At 39.0% G+C, this 20,064-nt stretch overlaps 2 protein-coding genes across 11 annotated transcripts in view; both read left to right on the plus strand.

Annotated features, from left to right (window-relative positions):
• The window catches only part of RC3H2 (ring finger and CCCH-type domains 2), a 31,221-nt gene extending 19,776 nt beyond the window's left edge, over positions 1 to 11,445 (plus strand). For 4 of the 8 annotated variants that reach the window (XM_055720284.1, XM_055720288.1, XM_055720285.1 and 1 more), the window contains 8 exons: positions 396 to 551; positions 1,934 to 2,147; positions 2,305 to 2,389; positions 2,927 to 3,008; positions 3,418 to 3,552; positions 4,110 to 4,217; positions 5,267 to 5,415; positions 6,029 to 11,445. In XM_055720284.1, coding sequence (XP_055576259.1) covers positions 396 to 551; positions 1,934 to 2,147; positions 2,305 to 2,389; positions 2,927 to 3,008; positions 3,418 to 3,552; positions 4,110 to 4,217; positions 5,267 to 5,415; positions 6,029 to 6,227 — 1,128 coding nt within the window. In that variant the 3' untranslated portion in view covers positions 6,228 to 11,445. The remainder of the gene's footprint in view (positions 1 to 395; positions 552 to 1,933; positions 2,148 to 2,304; positions 2,390 to 2,926; positions 3,009 to 3,417; positions 3,553 to 4,109; positions 4,218 to 5,266; positions 5,416 to 6,028) is intronic. The other 4 variants (XM_055720287.1, XM_055720290.1, XM_055720289.1 and 1 more) reach the window with 3 other exon arrangements.
• Positions 1 to 19,973, plus strand: part of PDCL (phosducin like) — a 52,919-nt gene extending 32,946 nt beyond the window's left edge. The window contains exons 1-5 of one of the 3 annotated variants that reach the window (XM_055720325.1): positions 11,495 to 11,586; positions 13,003 to 13,046; positions 13,488 to 13,662; positions 14,747 to 14,928; positions 16,022 to 19,973. In XM_055720325.1, coding sequence (XP_055576300.1) covers positions 13,494 to 13,662; positions 14,747 to 14,928; positions 16,022 to 16,573 — 903 coding nt within the window. In that variant the 5' untranslated portion in view covers positions 11,495 to 11,586; positions 13,003 to 13,046; positions 13,488 to 13,493 and the 3' untranslated portion in view covers positions 16,574 to 19,973. Of the gene's footprint in view, positions 1 to 11,494; positions 11,587 to 11,690; positions 11,711 to 13,001; positions 13,047 to 13,487; positions 13,663 to 14,746; positions 14,929 to 16,021 lie in introns of those variants that run through there. The other 2 variants (XM_055720326.1, XM_055720327.1) reach the window with 2 other exon arrangements.
• Positions 19,974 to 20,064: the final 91 nt, after the last annotated feature.

Raw genomic sequence — 20,064 nt, forward strand, 5'->3', positions numbered from 1 at the left:
TTTTCATCCAAATTGGAGGGTTCCAAGTCATACTTCTATCTGTCACTGGCTTGTATCTTAAAGGAAAATACATGGCTTCCTCTCAGTTTAATTACTGTAGGTATTTGCCTGAAGAAACCTGCCACTAACATAGTGACACTGATTTCAATCTGTCATCTTGGCAGACCAGGCAGTTATTTGTAGTGGCAAAGCTTGCCTGCCTTTGACAGCCATCAGCTGCACTGGTTTTAAGTTTGATGGAATAGGTTACGTTGTCCCTAAGTCAAGTCTTGAATGTGACTAGAACTCCTTGATTGACTTTTGAGATAATTAAATAGCAGTAAATGTTTTTTCTTATTTTAAGACTGAATTCCCTGGTTTTATTATTCACTGCTTATTTATTCCCTTTTCTATAGTTCTCAGAGAGTGTCAGTGATTTGAGTGGAACTAAATTTGAGGAAGACCATCTCTCTCACTATTCACCGTGGTCTTGTGGCACTATTGGCTCTTGTATAAATGCTATCGACTCAGAGCCCAAGGATGTGATTGCCAATTCAAATGCCGTGTTAATGGTAGGGGTTTTCTGCATGTTATCTCATTACTGTAATGATACTTACATGCTGAAGTGTCTTCTGTTTAGTTAAACAAGCCTTTTTTTTTTTTTTTTTTGATAGCTTCTATTCTTAGTATTTTTAAAGTGGTTCTGCCCATTTGAAGTTATTTTGGAATATCTTTTCCCAGTTTTGTAAATAAACATGTATTTACTTCAGTGACAGAATGTAGTGCCAATTCTCCGATGTCTGAAACAGCTATTTTAATAACAGATCTCTGTAAATCAAACTTGAAGCCAAAATATTTTGAGTCAGTGGTCTGTAAACTGGTAAGAATCATTAGTTTTTAAATGTATTCTCTGATTATTAAGAGTGGGATACAAATTTTTGACTTTTTAATTGTTTGTCTCTCTTCAGAGTTCTTTGTATAAAAGTATATGTGTATACATACATCCTTAGAATTTCTGAGGGATCTAAAATAGTCTCAGAATACGTTGCAGTGGCAGACTTGACTGGTTAATGCAGGGTCACCGTGGTCAGTTCAGGACAGGTGTTTCCACTGCAGAAACACATCTCCTGTTGGGCTTATGTGCAGTAGTCCATCTTGTACAGATGAATCACTGGCCTTTTCAGGATTCTGGGATTTGTTATGTTGCCATTGTTTCAGAAAATCTTTATTTTGAAGTTAATCCCCAGAGCAACGTGCACTCACAGAGAAAAGTTGAAATGCTGTGGACCCAGGAGAATCTGCAGAAACTTTTATCTCAACTGCTTTGTACCCACAGAGAATCTGTATGTGAACTATTTTCCTAGCCTACCTCTTATTTGGGTGGAAGGCACGTTCTCCCCTAATAAGCAGTTTAATGGCAACAGATCTGTGAACAAAAAATACAACTTATTTTTATCACTGAATTGCCATGAGAGGGAAAAAAAGGCTAACTGAAAGACTTTAAGAAACAAAAAATCTGTAGTATGAATCATGGAACACAGCTTACCTCCGGAGGGGTAAGAGCTCATGCTTTTTGGAGACTTTCCGCTATGCAGTGTAGTAGGTTACTTGTATGTTCTATGAATCAAATCTCATCCCAAGCTGCCTTTGACCCCTTCAAGTATGGGAAAGGGTACTGAAGGACCTTAAAGCATACTGGAAACATTTTTTCGCCTGGAAACACAGGCTTGGAAAAGGAAAGTTATTTTTTCTAGCACTGGTAATAGCTTTCTCGTGGTAAGTTTGCTGTTAAAGGTCAGTAGTTAAATCATTGAGGCCCTTCTTGGCTCTCTAGTTGGACAGATTTTCAGCAGTTGTTGTATTCAGCAACAATAATCAGAAAATTATTGGTCAACTGAGGAATCTTGAGTAACCTCAAATGAGTCCATGTATCTTCTGTCTCCTAAATACGTAGGATTTGGACAGCGGGGATGTTAAAAGGAGAGTGCATTTATTTGAAACTCAGAGACGGGCAAAGGAAGAAGATCCTATAATCCCGTTTAGCGATGGACCGATCATCTCCAAGTGGGGTGCAATCTCCAGGTCATCCCGCACGGGTTATCACACGACAGATCCTATTCAGGCCACTGCTTCCCAAGGAAGTGCTACTAAACCCATCAGTGTATCAGGTACAAGTACAGGCTTCATATGACAATACAGCATACGTCACGAGCATTTCATCCTATTCGTGCTTACCACAGCAATGAAGATGCAAAGACCTAAAACACCTGCATATCTCATTTTAAGAACAGAGGAGATAATGAAAGGTATCTTAATTTGTTGCAGATTATGTCCCTTATGTCAATGCTGTTGACTCAAGATGGAGTGCCTATGGTTCAGATTCTACTTCATCTGCACGTTACGCAGAACGGTATGGATTTTTTCCCGTGCTCTATTAAAAGAAGTATTTTCTATAGCTAGCTGTTCTTCTAAATCCTTAATGTGGGGGAGGGGGGAAATTTGGAACTATTAGTAGACATTCTTAACTTTAAAGTAAAAGATTTTTTTTTCCTATCCAGCATAAAGCCTTGGAAAAACCAGGTTAAAACTTGTGTAGTCTTTAATACTTAATGCAGTTAATAATACCCAATTACTAGTAACGTAACCCTTGAGAGACCTAATCAAAGAATTGGAGTCAGGTACTGCCATGCTGTAATGTCCAAAATCTATGATCTCTAGTAGGTTCTCTCAAGTCTTCTTGCCTCATCTTACCCATATGTGAAATAAGGATCTTTGCGTCCTGTAATGCCTTGGGGTGTTGTGAGCCCCAATGAAGATGAAGAGCGCTTTATCTTAGCCACATCATTTCTGTCCAAAAAGCGAACATGGATAGACTAATGAAGTTTATGGGGCCTTTGATTTAGATAACTTGTTTTTAATTCCTAGTTTTACCTTCTTTCTCTTAAAGGGACAGGTTCATAGTTACAGATTTGTCTGGTCACAGAAAGCATTCCAGCACTGGAGATCTGTTGAGTATTGAATTACAGCAGGTAAGATCAGATATTATACCACTTGGGGGGTTTTAATTTTAAAAAAAAGTGATTTATTAAAGTGATTTTAAATAACTTTTCTTAGTGTAGCCTACAGAAAATAGCGCAATTAACGAAATGATCAATAAGGGCTAACTAGGTGCTAGTCCTGCAACACTTAATATGATGCATAAGGCCTGCTAATATATATGAGCTATTCCATTGAGATCAGTAAGACCATTTTTGGGAGAAGGTAGTGGTACTGATACATGTGAGCAAATGTGGAACCAAATAAATGCTATGCATTAAAAGAATGCATAGTTAGCCATCTAGCAAAAGAACTGTTCTTTTTGTAGGCTGATTTATTTTGCCATTTGACAATACATGGTTTAAGTGTGGTTATTGGTAACTGATATGTTTCTTTCTATAGGCCAAAAGTAACTCATTATTACTTCAGAGAGAGGCAAATGCACTAGCCATGCAGCAGAAGTGGAATTCTCTAGATGAAGGCAGTCGTCTTACCTTAAATCTTTTAAGCAAGGAAATTGATTTGAGGAATGGTGAGGTAAAGAAAGGGGTAATTGGGATGGAACAAACTTTTGAGGTTTGTCATGTATCCATAAGTGCATGCATTTTAACTAAGAATTAAAACTCTTTAGTTTTAATATTCCCAAATATTTATAACGCATTTGTGCAAGTTAAATCACTGCTGTTTCACCTAGTTATTTCCCTGAGAAGAAGTAGGTGCACCCGCTATGCTGCTGCTCCAATCATCCATCTACAAAACGGGAAGAACGTGACAATCCATTTTTGTGCTATCGTTAACTTTTTCATTCTACTTGTACATGTCATAAACATAAACATTCTGCCATTGTACTCCACAGAAATTTCTGCTTCAGTATTCATTTTACCCCTCTGTTTCAGTACTTAAATGTGATTAGATTTAGCTTTGTATTGTGTTGTCTATGCACGAAGTTCTATTTGTGTCTAACTAGTTCTTCTGTATTGTAGAAATGTTGCGTCCTAGAAGTGCATCTTCTGTTTTCCCTTTGGTACTTGTGTTGCGTGAAGCAGGTAAAAAGTCAATTTGATATTTACAGAGCATACCAATTCTTTTTTTAGACTGATTATACTGAAGACTGTGCAGACACAAAGCCAGATCGAGACATTGAACTGGAGCTGTCAGCCCTTGATACCGATGAACCTGATGGGCAAGGTGAACAAATAGAAGTAAGTACAAAAATCTGTGTGTCTGAAGAGGTCACTGGGTCCTTTTATTAGTTATTAAAACAGTTCTATAATTTCTTTGTGAATTAGTAGATAATGTTGATAGCAAAGCCTTTTGGTTTTAGTCTTTGTAGTGATACCAGACGTTTGCCTTATTTTAACACTAGGGGTCTCATACTTCTCATTCAGGTACCTGGAGGTTAATACTACCAAAGTTAAAAACAGCTCACTGTGTTCTTTGACGTAGCTTTGAGGTTTTTGCTCTTCATCTTTCGATAGCAAGTAATGATGTGGAGTCTGTTCTTTCCCTTTCCTCTCCAGTGTCGAAACTGTAGTTAAGAACGTTTTACACTGAAGTTTACATTTAAATGTGATCATGTAATTTAAACTTTATGCTCACCTGATTCTAATAGTAAAGTCATTTAAATGATTGTTCTTTTCTTTTGCCTATTCCTTCATTGTTTGTTTTGTAATTCTGTGCATCTGCCCCAGTTTATTCTGTTATTTCCTCCTTTGCTGTACAGTCATAAAATATTCTGGTGTTCATTCCAAGCATTAGGATCAATTGTCCTCTTTGTAAAGCATCATACACTTATGAAAAATGGAGTTTCTTATCTGGAACATATTCCATAATACAGTCCAATACTGGCTTACAGTACTGGCTACAGTTTTTGTTTGCTCTGCCCGTGGCATGTGGTGCAGTACTGTAGTATGAATTGTGAATTGCCATTATATGGGTGGAAGGACCTTTATTTTTAGTCTTTCCTCTACCCCTAATTATTGAAACAACTCTCACTGTCTTTGTCTCCTTCATATCTCACCTGATAAATAATTTTTTAGCAACTGACATTTGTGCTGCTGTTGTAATTCACTGCTGTCTCTGAATTATGTTTTTTTTTCTTTTTCCTATAGTAAAATGTGGTAGACATTGCAACAGCATGAAATAAAAATGAGTTTTCTGATGAGACTCCCATTTCCATCAGCTTTATGTAGTGGAAAATTTAAAGTTGGTAGCAACAGTATTGATGGACTTTTCTCCTTTTCTTCTGTAGGAGATTCTGGATATACAGCTAGGTATTAGTTCTCAAGATGATCAGCTGCTCAATGGAACAACTGTAGAGAATGGGCATCTGCTAAAGCAGCACCAGAAAGAATCTATGGAACAGAAGAGACAAAGTTTAGGTGAAGACCTTGTGATTCTGTGAGTGTTAGACAAAACAGCAGTGTCTGCCAGTATTAGACAAACAGCAGCAACAGAATAGTTGAAGCAAGATTATTTAAGGATGAACTGCCTACCTACTCAGACTTGGATTAGACATCTGCATTGTGTGTACATGGTGAAGTGAGAAGAACCTGTTAAGAAATAGAATTAGGTGACAAGTATGAAAGTCACAGGATGGTACCGTTGTTCGTATGCACTGTTGTAATCATATATACTGAAACGTGTCACAGCTGTTAAAAATACCTTTCACATTCAGTAAGCAAAAAATGCAAAAGTATTTTTATAGTTAACAGAAATCAAGAAAAACTTCAAAAGGTTAAATGTCATACTGTTTGCACAAATCTCAATAGAGAGGTAGTTTTTAAAATACACTATTTTAGGTTTATACGTTCTGTAGTCTTTAATGTATAATGCAGCCTTTAAAAATGAGGCAGACTACATTTAACATCTTGAGCGTACCGTTCCATAGTAAGATGTTTAGCCTGTTGCTAAAAATGAGTTTATATCATTATTTATTTAATGCACACAATTCAGTTGCGGATACTTGTGCATGTCCTTGTTTAATATTTGTGTAACTTATTTTTCTCCTCAGGGAGGAGCAGAAAACAATCCTGCCCGTAACTTCTTGCTTCAGTCAGCCGATCACAACATCTGTTAGCAATGCAAGCTGCCTGCCCATCAGCACATCAGTCAGTGTTGGCAGCCTCATTTTGAAAACTGCTCACATTATGTCTGAGGATAAAAATGACTTTTTAAAGCCTGTTGCAAATGGCAGGATGGTTAACAGCTGAAAGGCATTCATCTTTCCAGCTTGTGACCACACCATGGAAGCATTTACACTAGCTTTTTATATATATAATATATATTATATAATGTATATTTTTTTTAAAAAAAATAATATTGGGGTCATGCATTTCCTGTGGACTCTTTGATACTTCAAGCCCCTCTCGCATTAGCATTCTGAAGAAAAAAAAAACTTACTTTACTAGGGTAAGGTGTTCACTTTCCACAAATGAATGGAATTTGGACATTGTTTTACTTAAGCTTAAAGCAGCTTTTTATGAGTTTGTAGCAATCCGGTGCGGTATCTGAGCCATTCTTGTTTAAAATGGCTTCTGTAGAAAACTAACAACTCAGTTATTTAAACTAGCAGGATCCTACGATGATACATCTAGTGAAAGGAAGACTAACTTATTTGTCTCTATTTTGTTTCATGAGAGAAGAACTTGCGTCTTGTTGCAGCTGCTTTTTCTTTAGTTGTGGAACTTTGCATGGAGTATTGTTTCCTGTTTGAAGACTGAGAGGTGGAGATTTGGACTTAAGACTTTTACAGGGTTAACACACCATTAGCTTTGCACTGCTACGTTATTTGCAGGTCTGTGGTGCAGTGCTCTGCTGCAGCTTTTTGTTTCCATTCCCACCCCACCCCCAATTTCTGCTTTAGTACTGTAGATACACATACACAGGCTACTTGTCCAAGTGAAGTTATCAGAAGTAAACCAAGTGCCTAAGTCCTCCAGCTGATGTACTAGGTATTGATTTCCCCAAGTTATACGTGAAACAATTTTCAACCATTTTGAGAGGTTATGCACTAATGTAACAGCAATTTTGGGTTTTCTTTTTTTTTTTTTTTATTAATAGTTCTCAACTTGGAGATTATAGAATCCAGATGACTTGGCAAAAAGTATCAGGTGCTCTTGGCTTTCCTTTGAAAACCCTGTATGTAGTGTTTGCACTGACTAACAAGATGGTGTTGCTGTTTTTTGTACTGTTTTTTTTATTTAAACTAAATATTGGGAATTTAAGGCGGTTGTATTACCTTTGTTAAATGTTGTTAATCATAATTTTATATTCAGGTTTAATTTTTGCTTGTTCAGTGGCAACTTATTTTCAAAGACCTTGAAAATACAATAATATAGCATTATCTGACCTTCATAGTACTGAAAAATATATGAATTTATGCCCTGTTAAGATGTGACACAGAACCATGTTAGACATGTCAACTGAAAATTGTTTTTCGTAACTATACACAAACTAGAGCCCTGGGCATATGTTTTTGAGAAGCTGAAAAATCCACTTTTTTTTTTTTTTTTAAAGAAAACAGGACTCTCTCTCCTGATGATTACTATCTTCTTTGTCCTGTTACTTTTTTTTGTGACAAGTTTTACTTTTTTTTTATGTTTTTATTAACTTCTGTGAAGTTGTTTACTCTGAAAATTGTACTGGAATATTTTAAGCCAAGCTGATCTTTCACCAGGTGTACTGCATGTAAGGGCTTTTCCTGCTAGCAAAATGCTTAAAGAGGATCATGTTACTGGTCGTCTGAGTTGTTATTTTACAAAATCACAGCTATGTGGTCGGGTAAGATTTTGATAATTGTTTTGTGCACGCTTCTGGGGGGTGGGGGTTGGCATTTCCCTGAGGGTTACTGATTAGACTAAGTAAATATTGGTGTTTGATATCTCTCCTAATGAACCTGTCCATGAAATAATTATGTTGTAAATATACCTGAAAATCCAAGGGTTAGTTTTGATATTCTGGTGTCAGTATGGAAGATCTTACACATCTATTTAATACTCAAATGTAAAGGAATGTATGTAGAAAAACAGTCAAGTAGTCTTTTCTTAGTTTCCTTTGGCTGTTGCTGTACCTTCCTATAGCCAGTGCCACCTCATAGCTAGGGTTAGACTGATGCTTTGTTTCACTCGCAACTTGAAGTGAATGGATACAAGAACCAGACCACCTTTGTCACCTTAACTTATTTCCTATTGATGTTAACTTTAACTTAGAATGTTAGACATAAATATGATTGTTGTATATTTTATACCAAGACCATTCTGTAAATATGAATTTATATTACTTTTGAAATGCTTCTGAGATACTATTATTTGCTGTACAATGTAATTCGAAAACAGATATGCAAACAAGTATGTCTCTTTCATGGATATTTAAACAGTGAGATCTTCCATGTTGAAGGTGATGTAATTTTTTTAAAAGATTTTTAAATTTTAAATTGCTATTTTGTTACAAAAATAGAGAAAATATAAAGGTTTGAGAAGTCCTTATTTGCCCTCAGGGAAAGAGCCCTCTGTGCACCAGAACTCCACAGAACATCTTCAGCATGATCTGAGGGTGAATATATACTACATAAATTGATTGTGTATTTACCTTAACTTTTTAATTTTAAAATTGCAATTTTAAAAACTTGGTTGTGCTCTGCTGGAGGGGGATTGGGATAAGCTGCTTACACACATTTGCCTGTTTGTCCAGTGAAATTACATAAGCCTAACATATTCCTGCCAACCATTTCGGCATATTTAAGAAGAGATGTATCTATATACTCGTCTGCAGCAGGAGGTCCCATGATATAGCAGTTCTCTAGTATGACCATACACTTCATATGGAAAGTTGGTTCTTAACTGAGGCTAGGATTTTTTAGTTGAATTTTTTTTATATATAGAATGACAGGAAAAAGAATTATTTGGGGGTTTTAACAGCATGCCAGCTTTGTCTTACAGTTTTAATACTGTGTGGTTTTTGCCATGAAACTAGGCCCTCCAGTGCCCAGACGAGGAGAAGCTATGGGTGGGAGCCTAGTGCTGGCTGGCTTTGAAGTTTCAGCCCTTGACCCTACACAAACAAGGATGTGTAAATTTGTCTAGTTGCAAATCAGGTGCCTTTGGGCTAGGGAAGGGCTTATTTTCTGGCACTGAGATACAGTGACATCTTTGTGTGTTAATAGCAGTGATTCCCATGTAGGTTTTGGCCTAACTTACCTGTGCTGTCAGAAAAAAAGGCCCATAGCAGATTGGGGAAAGAGATTGGCTCTTTTGCTTTGCTTGGACAAGCATTTTGGGTTGTTTTGGTTTGTTTTTTTGTTTTGTGGGGGTTTTTGTTGGGTTATTTTGTTGAAATTTTTTCCCCCACTAGGGGTACAGCAGGGATTTCACATGCAAGAGATACAGGAATTATTAGTATCTAAGTTAATTGTGTTGCCTCACTACCTGGATTCATTCCTTGGTTTGCCTCATTTCCCACATAGGTCTTAATAGAGACTAATGCTTGTGCTGGGAGAATGCTTGTGTGAGAAAGTAATTATCTGTACATTCTTAACGTATACTTAGAGCAGAGTGATTGCCCTGCTACTGATATTTTGTTCCTGTAAACAGGTGACAAGAAATGATTCTTAGTGTTTATGCAGATTTTGCATTGTAGAATGTATACTAGACCCTTCAAAGGAAAGGTTAGACTCTTTGCAAAGCAAACTGGCATTGGTTCTTGGTAGTCTAGTACAGGGACACTAAAGTTTGGCATTTGATTTAGGAAAGAAGAAAAAAAAAAAAAGCTGTATGCAGCTAATTATGTTAAATAAGCTCTTAATTGCTCTTTGTGGAAGCCTAATTTGGAAGGTTTTAGTGCTTTGATAACACAATTGAAATTTTAATTTATCCTGTACTCAAGAGCTGAATGCTGTTCGTGTATAATAGTGTACTAGGCTGGATGAGGTACAAAATAATGCACAGTGGTCAGAAACAGCTGAGGAAAGAATATTTAAAATTACTTGATCTAAACTCAGAATAGTTCCAAACATTGTTTTTGTTTTGCTTTTTTAAAGCACAAGTTGTCAAGTTGTACCTGTTGCTGTACATAAACACTGTATGCCAGCAGCTCCTTGATCATATTTGTGAACAGACTTTTCATTATTATTAGACTGTTATTAAAGGAAGATGTGGCATTTGAGAGTGTAACAAAATGAGAAATGATCGGATTATCTATAGTATGTAAAAGTCCATTCTTTATGTTGTAGTTTAATCCCTTTGTTAGGAAATTCCCTCTCATTGAGGGACCTCTTCTGCAAGCAGAACACAATAAATGTGCTTTTTTTAAATGACCCAATTTTCCAGTATAAATGAACAGCTGACTGGCAGTAGTCATCACCATGCATCTCTTTGCTGGCAAGGGAGCACAACAAGGAAAGAAAAAAAAAAAAAAAACCCAAACCCCAAACTGTCAGTGATGAGATGAAACAAATCTGAATAATCAAAATGACCAATAGGTGAACATAATACTACACCCCGTTATTTAAGAAGGATGCTTGTGGAAGCTTTTAATCACTCAAGTTTTTGCTGTAAAAGCGAAAATAAAACAGAGCCTGGCTGCATTTATTACTGCCAAAAGCCAAGGTCATTTGCACATAGCCCATCAATTTATCCAGAGTAGATCTCAGTTAATCCAAGGCATGGAAATGCATGCATTTTCTTAGCTGGGCAAACAAGTACATTATACAGTAGTTGTGATACAACACATGTGGCTTTTATTTGTACTGCACATACCCACTGTACAGCCACTCAGAAGTATTGTGGTTAGCTTGCAGCATCTGCTGTCCGCATTTATACTGTTTACTGCGTATTCTTTTCCCTGGAAGTTTTAAAGAAAATTTTTTTTCTTGTTGCATTGATTACATTTTATAAATTTGCTTAGCTGGAAAGTTTGGGAAAAGAGGCCTGTTTGTCAATTGTACAACCGATTGTGAAGCTCTAGTGTGAATATTTTTACGTCTGTATTAGACATTTTCTTTGCAAATCTATTGTTCGATTGAAATGTAAATGAAATAAAAGATGGTGTACACCCATCATGTATAAAGCAGGCACCATCGCTACGATGGATTTAATGCTCATTTTTATGGCGCATTCTCAGCTTCTATTTAAAACTATAATTTAAAAAAAATAATCTGTAAAATGAAATGGGGATATATGGGGGAGTAAATTCTATTCCGTTTATTTCGGTTTTGAGTTCCCATGGTAACGTCCCTTGGTGTTAGAGGTAGGGGGGCCCCGGCGGCGGGGCGCTGCTGTGTTTGCTGTAGCACTGAAGTGAAGAGGTTGTAGCTTTGGCTGGTCACGGAGTAGAGCATCCTGGTTTTTCAGTGTTTGAGAGACTTGATGGAAGAAGTTTGCAGTATTGACATGTATTTGCATGCACGAATAAAAATTATTTGTCCACCTTAAAGCGCCTCTCTGCCTTTAAAAGGGGGGTGGGGGGGGTGGGCAGGCGGCCGGCTCCTCCCGGGGCGGGGCCCGCCTCCTTCCCGGCATGCTCCGCGCGGCCGCGCCCCGCAGGTGGCGGCTGAGGCGGCGGGGAGAGGGAGCGGTGAGTGAGGAGGCTGCGGCGGCGGGGCGGGGGCCGCCGGGGCCCGCGCTCGGGGCTCCACCGGGGCTCCGCTCGGGCCGGCTGCCCCCGGTCTCGTCCCGGGGCCGAGCGCGTCGTGCCCTGGGTGGGCCCGAAGGGTGGCGGGCGCGGCCTGAGGCGGCGGCCCCGGGCCTGGCAGCGCGCCCACGGGGAGGGGGCAGCGCCTTGAGGGGGTGGGGCGGGCGGTCCCGGGGGGTGCTCGGCCGAGGTGGCGGGCTGGGAACGGACCTGCGGGGAAGTTGGTGCTGTTCTGCTGAAACTCGGCCGCTTTTACCTGCTGCCCGCGCTGGCGCTGTGGAGGCCCGTGCGGCGGCCCGGCGCGGCTGCGGCGGTGCCGGTGGCCCTCTGCCCCGCGGGGCTCCGGGGAGGCACCTTTAATCCTGGGCCCTCTGCCCGCGCCTCGGACATGTGCTTAATCCGGCCTTGACTCTGCAGAACCTGCTCGCGGTTGGCAGAAACGCTGAAAGCCCTGCTCTGTCCCCTAGTGCATTGCTCGGGGTGGCTCTGTCAAATAGGCATTAATAGTGTTGACTGATCTGATTAGAATTGTGCGGTTTTTTTAAATGAGATTCTGTGGACGTTTAAACGTAGTTCGTGCATCCACAGGCACATATCTGACCGTAGTGGTGCTCTTTTCTACGCCCTTTGCCCCTCACCTAAGAGAAGAATATTCTCAGGCATTTTACACCTCTCTCCGGCTGAGATCCAGTCAGCAGCTCTTTTAGAAGATGGTGGTGGAAGGAGTCAGTGGCAAGAGAGCCACAGACTCTTGAGCTGCTCCGTGGCTCTTCAGCTTTCCATCGCTTAGAAGCATTTGATCTTTCTGTTCTGATGCAAGAGGCTTACCAAGTCTCTAAATGCTGATGCTGTCAGTAGCTTTAGCAGGTCGATTCTGCTGCTGTTCCATTTAGTAAAAGATGTTTTGGATAAATAAAATGTTTAATTCAATAGAAGTAAGAATTTTGAGCATAGCTGCAATCACTTTATCGGTATGTCAGCATCTAACTTTCAATGTTGTCTGTACAAACAAGATGCTATTGACTTCTGTGATGGCCGATGTAGTCAGTGGGCAGGTGAAAAGATGACAGACGTGAAGGTCTGTCTTTCAGTGTATTATTTCTTAGCCTGGAGGTGATGTTCATGAAATTGTAGCACTAACTGCATTATGGACTTGTATGTTCTCAGTGCTTAGAAAGTATGTTTTCTGTGCTTGAGAGTGACCTTTCTTATTAAACAGCAAACATGGTCACATTTGCTTTAAACTTTTTCCTTGCATGTGTGACATTATTTAAATGTGCCAGATTTCTGCAAAAGTTTTTTTGAGATTGTCTTTCATTGGCAATTTGAATTAATATAATCTGAAATTTCTTCTTCCAGGTTTTGATAGAAGCTTGTCTTTGAAAGACTGGAAAGGAATAAAGGTCAGAACATTTTAATTTGATTATTTACATTGATCATTTTTCAGCTCAAATAAATCATTCTTAAAATAATTTAAATTTCAGTAACTGGGGAATCAGTCTCATGGAGCTGTCTGAATGAGGCTGGTTGGAGTCCCAGGTCATGGTTAGCAAATTCTGTCTCCATGAATGAGAACACATAAAGTTTCTGCACTAGTGACCCTCAAAGCAGTTCTGTTTGTAAAGGTTTAGGTTTTTAACTGAAGTGAGTTTGAAATTGTGAGTAAGAATTAATTCACATGACTGACTGCTCTGTGGTCTGTTTGGTAGTGGGCTGTAAACGGTTCTTACGTGGCTAAAAAACTGCTCTGAGCAGCTAAAGGACTATCATGCATTTAAAATTGTTTCCTACACTGCATATTTGAATAAGAGATACATTCTCTGTTTTCTGAATTTATTCTTTAGAACATAATGACTACTTTGGATGATAAACTGCTTGGTGAGAAACTCCAGTATTATTACAGCAGTAGTGAGGGTGAGGATGAAGACAGTGATAAAGAAGATAAAGAAGGGGAGAGCACCATTCCTGAGAGCGTTGGGGAGGTAGAGCTTACCAGCGACAGCAGTGCAGTCAACACAGGTATTCTCTTACCAAACTAATTGTTTTGTAAATACTTTGTTTATTGGAAGATTCATGTGGTTTTTCTAAAATGAATTTTTCAAAATAGAAGTCCTGTTTCTGTGCATACTTGGGTCAGAGATTGATCATTTCCTGGCTATAGTCTAACCTTATTTTTAATACCTGGTTCTTTATATTAATGTTTGACTTCTCTGAGACACTTCAGCATTATATGTAAAGCAGTTAGGCTTTGCATGCAAAGCTGATTTGTACAATTGCTTAATAATGCATACGTTTCTTGCCTGTAAGCTGCCCTGTTGTTAACCACTAATAGGTAGGTGCTGAGCAAGTACATGAGGAATAGACAGAATGTGGCCAGGCTTTCTGAAAATACGGTTCTCTACTGCCACTGTCAGAGATACAGTATGACTCTGCATGGATCATTGGTGTGATCCAGAGAGTATTTCTTATGAAAGACTAGTTGTCTGCATTTTACAGTTTCTCTTTAAGAATGATGAAAAATCTTCCTCTGTGTGTTCACATCTTTCATCTGTAGCAAGAATGGAAGAATTCTAGTACTAAACTGGCATACTTAGAGAGGACCTGAAAAAGTAACTCCTCTGGGCCCCAGCAGCCAGGTGAAGCAAGGTGAAGTCTGTAAGAATTAACATTATTATACATCACAGAATTTACTTCTGTACAAGAGCACTGGCAAACTTAGTTATACCTTCCCATCATTATTTTTGTTCTTATGAAAAGCTGTGCTAACAGTAGGGGAATTCTTGAGGGCTGGTGGTTCTATTTCAAGCGCACAGATATTAATCTTTGGAATAAACTTTGGGACCATTATGAGAGTAGCCTAGTTAGATAACCTTTAGTCATCTTAGAAAAAAAAAAAAGAAGCTCAAGGACATGTAAATGGAAAATTCCCATGTCCTTGAAAGCTAAATTCTTTTGTTTCATTTCAACATTTTGCACAGTAAACAAAAAGTTTATGACAGGGCCACTATTTTACTGCTGACTTATAAATTATTACTTGAATTTTAAATGATAGGTGTAATTTTATTACCCTTTTATAGGAAATGCCTATGTATTTAATTTCTAGGTCCCAAAGGAGTTATTAATGACTGGCGAAGATTTAAACAACTGGAAACTGAACAGCGACAGGAGCAGCGCAGAGAAATGGAACGACTCATTAAAAAGTTATCTATGACATGTAGATCTCACTTAGATGAAGAGACTGACAAGCAGAAGCAGAAAGAGCTTCAGGAAAAGATCAATGGAAAGGTAGCATGGCACAAAGGAATTTAAATGTTTAACATTTTCAGTTTCACTATTTGTGTATGCGAAGCAGATAGGAATCCTTGTTCTGTCAGTAGATAGGTATCGTTTCTCCCTAGTAAACAGGAACACATCAGCATTATAAGAGGTGTGTTATAACTGTATTTGCCAGGTGTTGTCAAGTTTGATTATCGTGCATTTTAGTGGTATTCCAGAAGCATTGTGTTTGCCTGTGTTAAGAGATAAGCAGTTTAGCTGCTGTACTGAAGAAGTCCAAATCCTTTTCCCAGACTTCCCTTATCTGTTTATTAAATAAGTCAGCTTCAGGGGATTAGTACGAAGAGTTGTACAGCAAACCTGTGAATACTGAGTCTCAAGCCTAAAACATGAGTTTGGGAGGGAGTCCTTACTGATTTTGTATTAGTAAGTGGATGTTGAGAATTTAGCTTTGACTTTGAGTTCCAGAGACAGAAGGCGTTGGATGTGATGAATGGTTTTAATCAACTGGGCTGTATAACTGGCTCTTACAGTTATAGTCAGAGAAGTTGCTAACTAGCAGACAGGCTTTCTTGCATTCAGATGATGAAAGTTGGCCACACTGTCCTATACCTCGAGTATGGCAAATACGTTTAATAAAGCAAGTGAACAAGTAGCAGGATATATAAAATTTGTTAATTTTAATTGTACAGACAAGATAGCGCATTTGTTTAACTGAAAAACTAAATGAAAAAGCCAATGAAAAAGAAGCTAGACTTAGGACAAGCACGTTATCCAAATCAGTGCTCATAGCTTAGTGAAAGCGCATAGCCACCATTAACCTGAATTAAAGTGGGAGCATGGAGCATCCACTTGTGTTATTAGTGCAGCTCGTGGAAACTAGAATACCCAGGGCTGAAATGCTGTTCCCACTGGACATGGTTTCTAATTAGATCAAAATGGAGTGTAATACAGAGGGTGCTTGAGCCTGCATTGGTTGCACTTTGCTGTTATTAAAGATGAGCAACCCACATTAATCCTCTTAATTTAAATTCTCATTATATGAGTGACCCATATAGTGATGCAGATCCTTTTTTCATGTATCTTTGTATGTGTTTTTTAGATGACGTTACAAGAATATAACATGATTCACAATGATGAAGACGATGAGGAATTTCTACAGCGATACAGGAAGCAGCGAATGGAGGAGATGAGGCAGCAGTTGTACAGTGGGCAACAGTTTAAACAGGTTTTTGAGATTACCAGTGGAGAAGCATTTTTGGACACAGTTGATAAAGAGCATAAGAGCACACTGATCGTGATCCATATTTATGAAGATGATATCCCAGGCACCGAATCCCTGAACGGGTGTATGATCTGTCTGGCTGCTGAGTATCCAACAGTTAAATTTTGCAGAGTGAAGAGTTCGCTCATTGGTGCTAGCACTCGCTTTACTAATAATGCGCTGCCAGCTTTGCTGATCTATAAGGCAGGCGAGCTCATTGGCAATTTTGTGCGAATCACTGACCAGCTTGGAGAAGATTTTTTTGCTGTAGACCTGGAGGCTTTTCTGCAGGAATGTGGTTTGCTCCCAGAAAAAGACCTAGTGCTCCTGACTTCCATACATAATCCATCTGCATGTTACAGTGAGGACAGTGATCTGGAAATAGACTGAACCACTTATGCCAAGGGCCAGTAGGTGTAGTTGTACTGTGGGATGTTCTTGTGCTAGGGACTGCTCTCTTCCGTAGTGTGGGTATGTATGCTTCCCCTTCATGTACTTTGAATTTTGCTTGTTAGAGAGTTGTTAAAAATAGCATAAGGAATTCCTAACATTTTCTTAAATTAATTCAGTAAAGTGCACACTAAAACAATCTTGCTTTATGCAATTCCGATGTATTTTACTGAACATGAAGTTGTAACACAACTCAGTAGGTTTAGGAAATTGTGTATTGTCATCTCTGTTCTCTAAAGCACGTAGTTGCTTTTTTTAAAATGTTTTTGTTCTATCAGCTGTCTATGGTCAGCCTTGTTACAGGTTTCCTGGAACATTGTAATGTAAATACTAGTTGGATTGAGATGTGGCCACCTACTCGCTAGGACAAGAATCGAGACTGCAAATGAAGAAGTTTTTAAGCATTCAAGACTTAGTAGCCTGCAGCTGAACTGCTGCCAATTAACAGTGCAAGGTCCCACCTTCCATTCCCTAATTTGCAGTCCCCTTCTTGGAAGCACCTTCTTGTTCTGACACCTGGCATCAAATTTTTGTCCCTTTGTCACTTACAAATAACAACAGCCTCTGACTTCACCCGGAAAATTACTTCTCAGCTGGAGAGAAGAGTTCTTCCTTTAATCTTGCCTGAGACTTAAAGGAGAAAATACTTTTTCAGTTGCAAATTTTAATACATTCTTGTGTTTTAAAATACCCACCCTTAGAGTTCATAGTAGTCACTTCATCAGAAAATGTTCTCAGCTTCTTAAGAGAGAGACTGTCTTATCATAAAAAGAACGGCAACATGTGTGCTGAACAGCCTCAGGAGAATTTTGCTGGCAAAATGCAGAATCAAGAATTGAGTAACGTCAGAATTTCATTTCTAAAATTACTAAATCAGTGCAAAAATTCTTTTCCGTCTGCCTTCATATGATCTGCCTCAGCTGGGTCATCAGATGTATTCTGAATATTAATAACCCCTGGACCTGAGAGATGACTGGATGGCTTTGAGGGAAAGCAGCCTTGAGCTAAGAGACTGGGTTACCAATCCAGGTATTCGGAGGCCGGCCCATTTTTTCACTGCTGATTCCCTTCTCTGAAGCTCAGTATTCTGCAGTGTTCAGCAGGATCAAAAACATTGCCGCTGTCCTCTGATGGCAGCTCTGTCAGAGCACCCTTTTTGTACCATGCATCAGTGGAGTTCACTCAGAAAAAAATCTTGTGGGGTGGGGCTGAAACCTGTGTGGAGATCACAGTTTTTCCCTCTGTCCTTCATAAGAAATAACAAAGGCTTCCTCAGAAGCATCGCCACAGCTGTTCCAGTTGCCCAGTGACACTGATCTTAAAGTTCTCATCTTCTGCAAAAACACAGGGTGACTGCCACTTCGGGCACAGAATGAAAGCCTGTGCTGGCTGAGCCCATTTGTGTCTAGGAACATTATTGCTACCAAATGCAGCAGCTGCATATTAATCTTCCCTCCTAGAGCACCTTTGTCATTACCATTTGTCATGATTACATTTTCATTAAGGTGTGTTTATTTTGTTTGGGCTCTACTTCCTTCATAAATCAGATCATAATATGGGGAAGTAATTTTCAGGGTTTCTATTACATTGAAGTTCACCCTGCCTCCAGCAAGGCTGGTGCTACGTAGCTGCAAGATAACCTAATGCAAGATGGCATTAGACGCCAGTAGCAGTTTATAGCAAATGCAGGCGTGAGAACCTCCGAGGATGCAGAGCGAGGTAAAGGCATTACCGGCCAGATTATGGTGTGGCTGAATTGCTCAAACAACGTACCCAGCACAAACAAGCACACTGAAATATGTGCGCTCTGTCCTTCATTGTTATTGAATAATTGTCTGTGTACTTAATTTGGTATTACGTTTGCTTTCTCATGCTTTACTTATTTTGCTTGTTATTTTTTAATTTTGGGGAAAGTAGACTGTCATTACCTAAATGTGTGACCCAATGTAATGCCTTGTTTAATGATTAAATTTAATTGCAAGTTTTATGTAAGGCACTTTGGAACACCAGGAAGAAATGCAAATGTCTCTGTGTAAATACTAGGTTCTTAATAAGAATGGATCTTGGGCTAGAAAAAGAAGAATTTGTAATTGTATCTGTTTGAACTGTGTTTTAACAAGTAGTATAAGCAGAAAAATAATTTGTAATTAAAAATCACTGAATTGGCAGTAATTGTAGCTGTTTTAAGGAAACTGGCAGGAATCCAGATTTTAAAATGTGGTAAGAGATTATTTCTCTTCATCTCAGAATTGCAGAAAAAACCCACGAAAGTTATAATGAAATTAAATCGTTGAGCATGGATATCAGCACATTTAAGAAAAAAAAAAGTAGCTTTTAATCTATATTCAGGATGAGATTCAGTGAAATCTGTCGTGAGGACAGGGTACATTATTAGCATCATAATAAAACCGGGCTTGGAGAGGGTGTCAGGGGAGAGCTGACTGCTTGAGTTGCTTTGAAGTTTTTTCATGAAGTGCTTTTTTTTCCCCCCTATGGCAGCAAAACTGTAATAGGATCAAAACCTCTCCTGCTGCTCTGTGTTGGATGGCCTGCAGCAAGGTGACTCCTGGCTATTAATCTCCAGTGCTCAGGTATATGATAGATGGTTTACAGTGCCAGTAGCAAAAAGGAAAAGAAAAAAGGTCTGAATCCAATTAAATATTTATCTGGAAGAATATAATAAGCACAAAGGAGAGAGGGGTAGGGAGAGGATGCGCTATAATGCTTCTTCTCGTTCTCAGCACAGGCAGCACAAATGTGAGAAGTAAGGGGAGGCTGACAGTGGCTGCTGAGAATTGTTGCTGGCAGCACTGGGCGCTGCTGCTTTTATCCATTCTTGAAGCTAAATCCTTCCAAATTGACCAACGGGTGATAGCCCTCAAAAAACCCCAGCATTCTTAATGTGCATTAAGCAATAAAACTAATGTATAACAGGTTAGTTACTAATTTGTAAGTGCGTGCCCCCTATCTGTTCAATACCAATAAAACCCACAACTCACACCAACACTGTTATCTGTAAATGTTCTGGTGGAAGTGTTAGTCTGCTTTACTTCTCTAATTTTAGATGTCATAACGACCTGCAGGTTAAGAATTAGGGTGTATTTATATACATGTACAGGGGATCAAAGTGAAAATGAAATTGTATGAACAGCTACATAAAATAAAACTGTTTTGAAACATTCAACTTGGCCTTGAGAGTGTCAGGTTTGCAGCTTGATGCCGGTGCCTCTCCTTCCCCCAAAGCCATCGTACTCTGTCGCTGTCTGAACTTCATTTAAATTGATGCATTCCTACTAAATGGTTTGGACTTGAATAAAGGATGCTTTTTAATTTTGTCAAAGATGTTTTGTCTGTCTTTTCTGGCAGCTTCCCTAGCACGTAACATGGTTGTTGGTAGAAAGCTGGTAGGTTGTGATAGTGTGCATGCTGAC

This window comes from Falco cherrug, chromosome 9 (genome assembly GCF_023634085.1).
Source record: "Falco cherrug isolate bFalChe1 chromosome 9, bFalChe1.pri, whole genome shotgun sequence".
NCBI lineage: Eukaryota > Metazoa > Chordata > Aves > Falconiformes > Falconidae > Falco > Falco cherrug.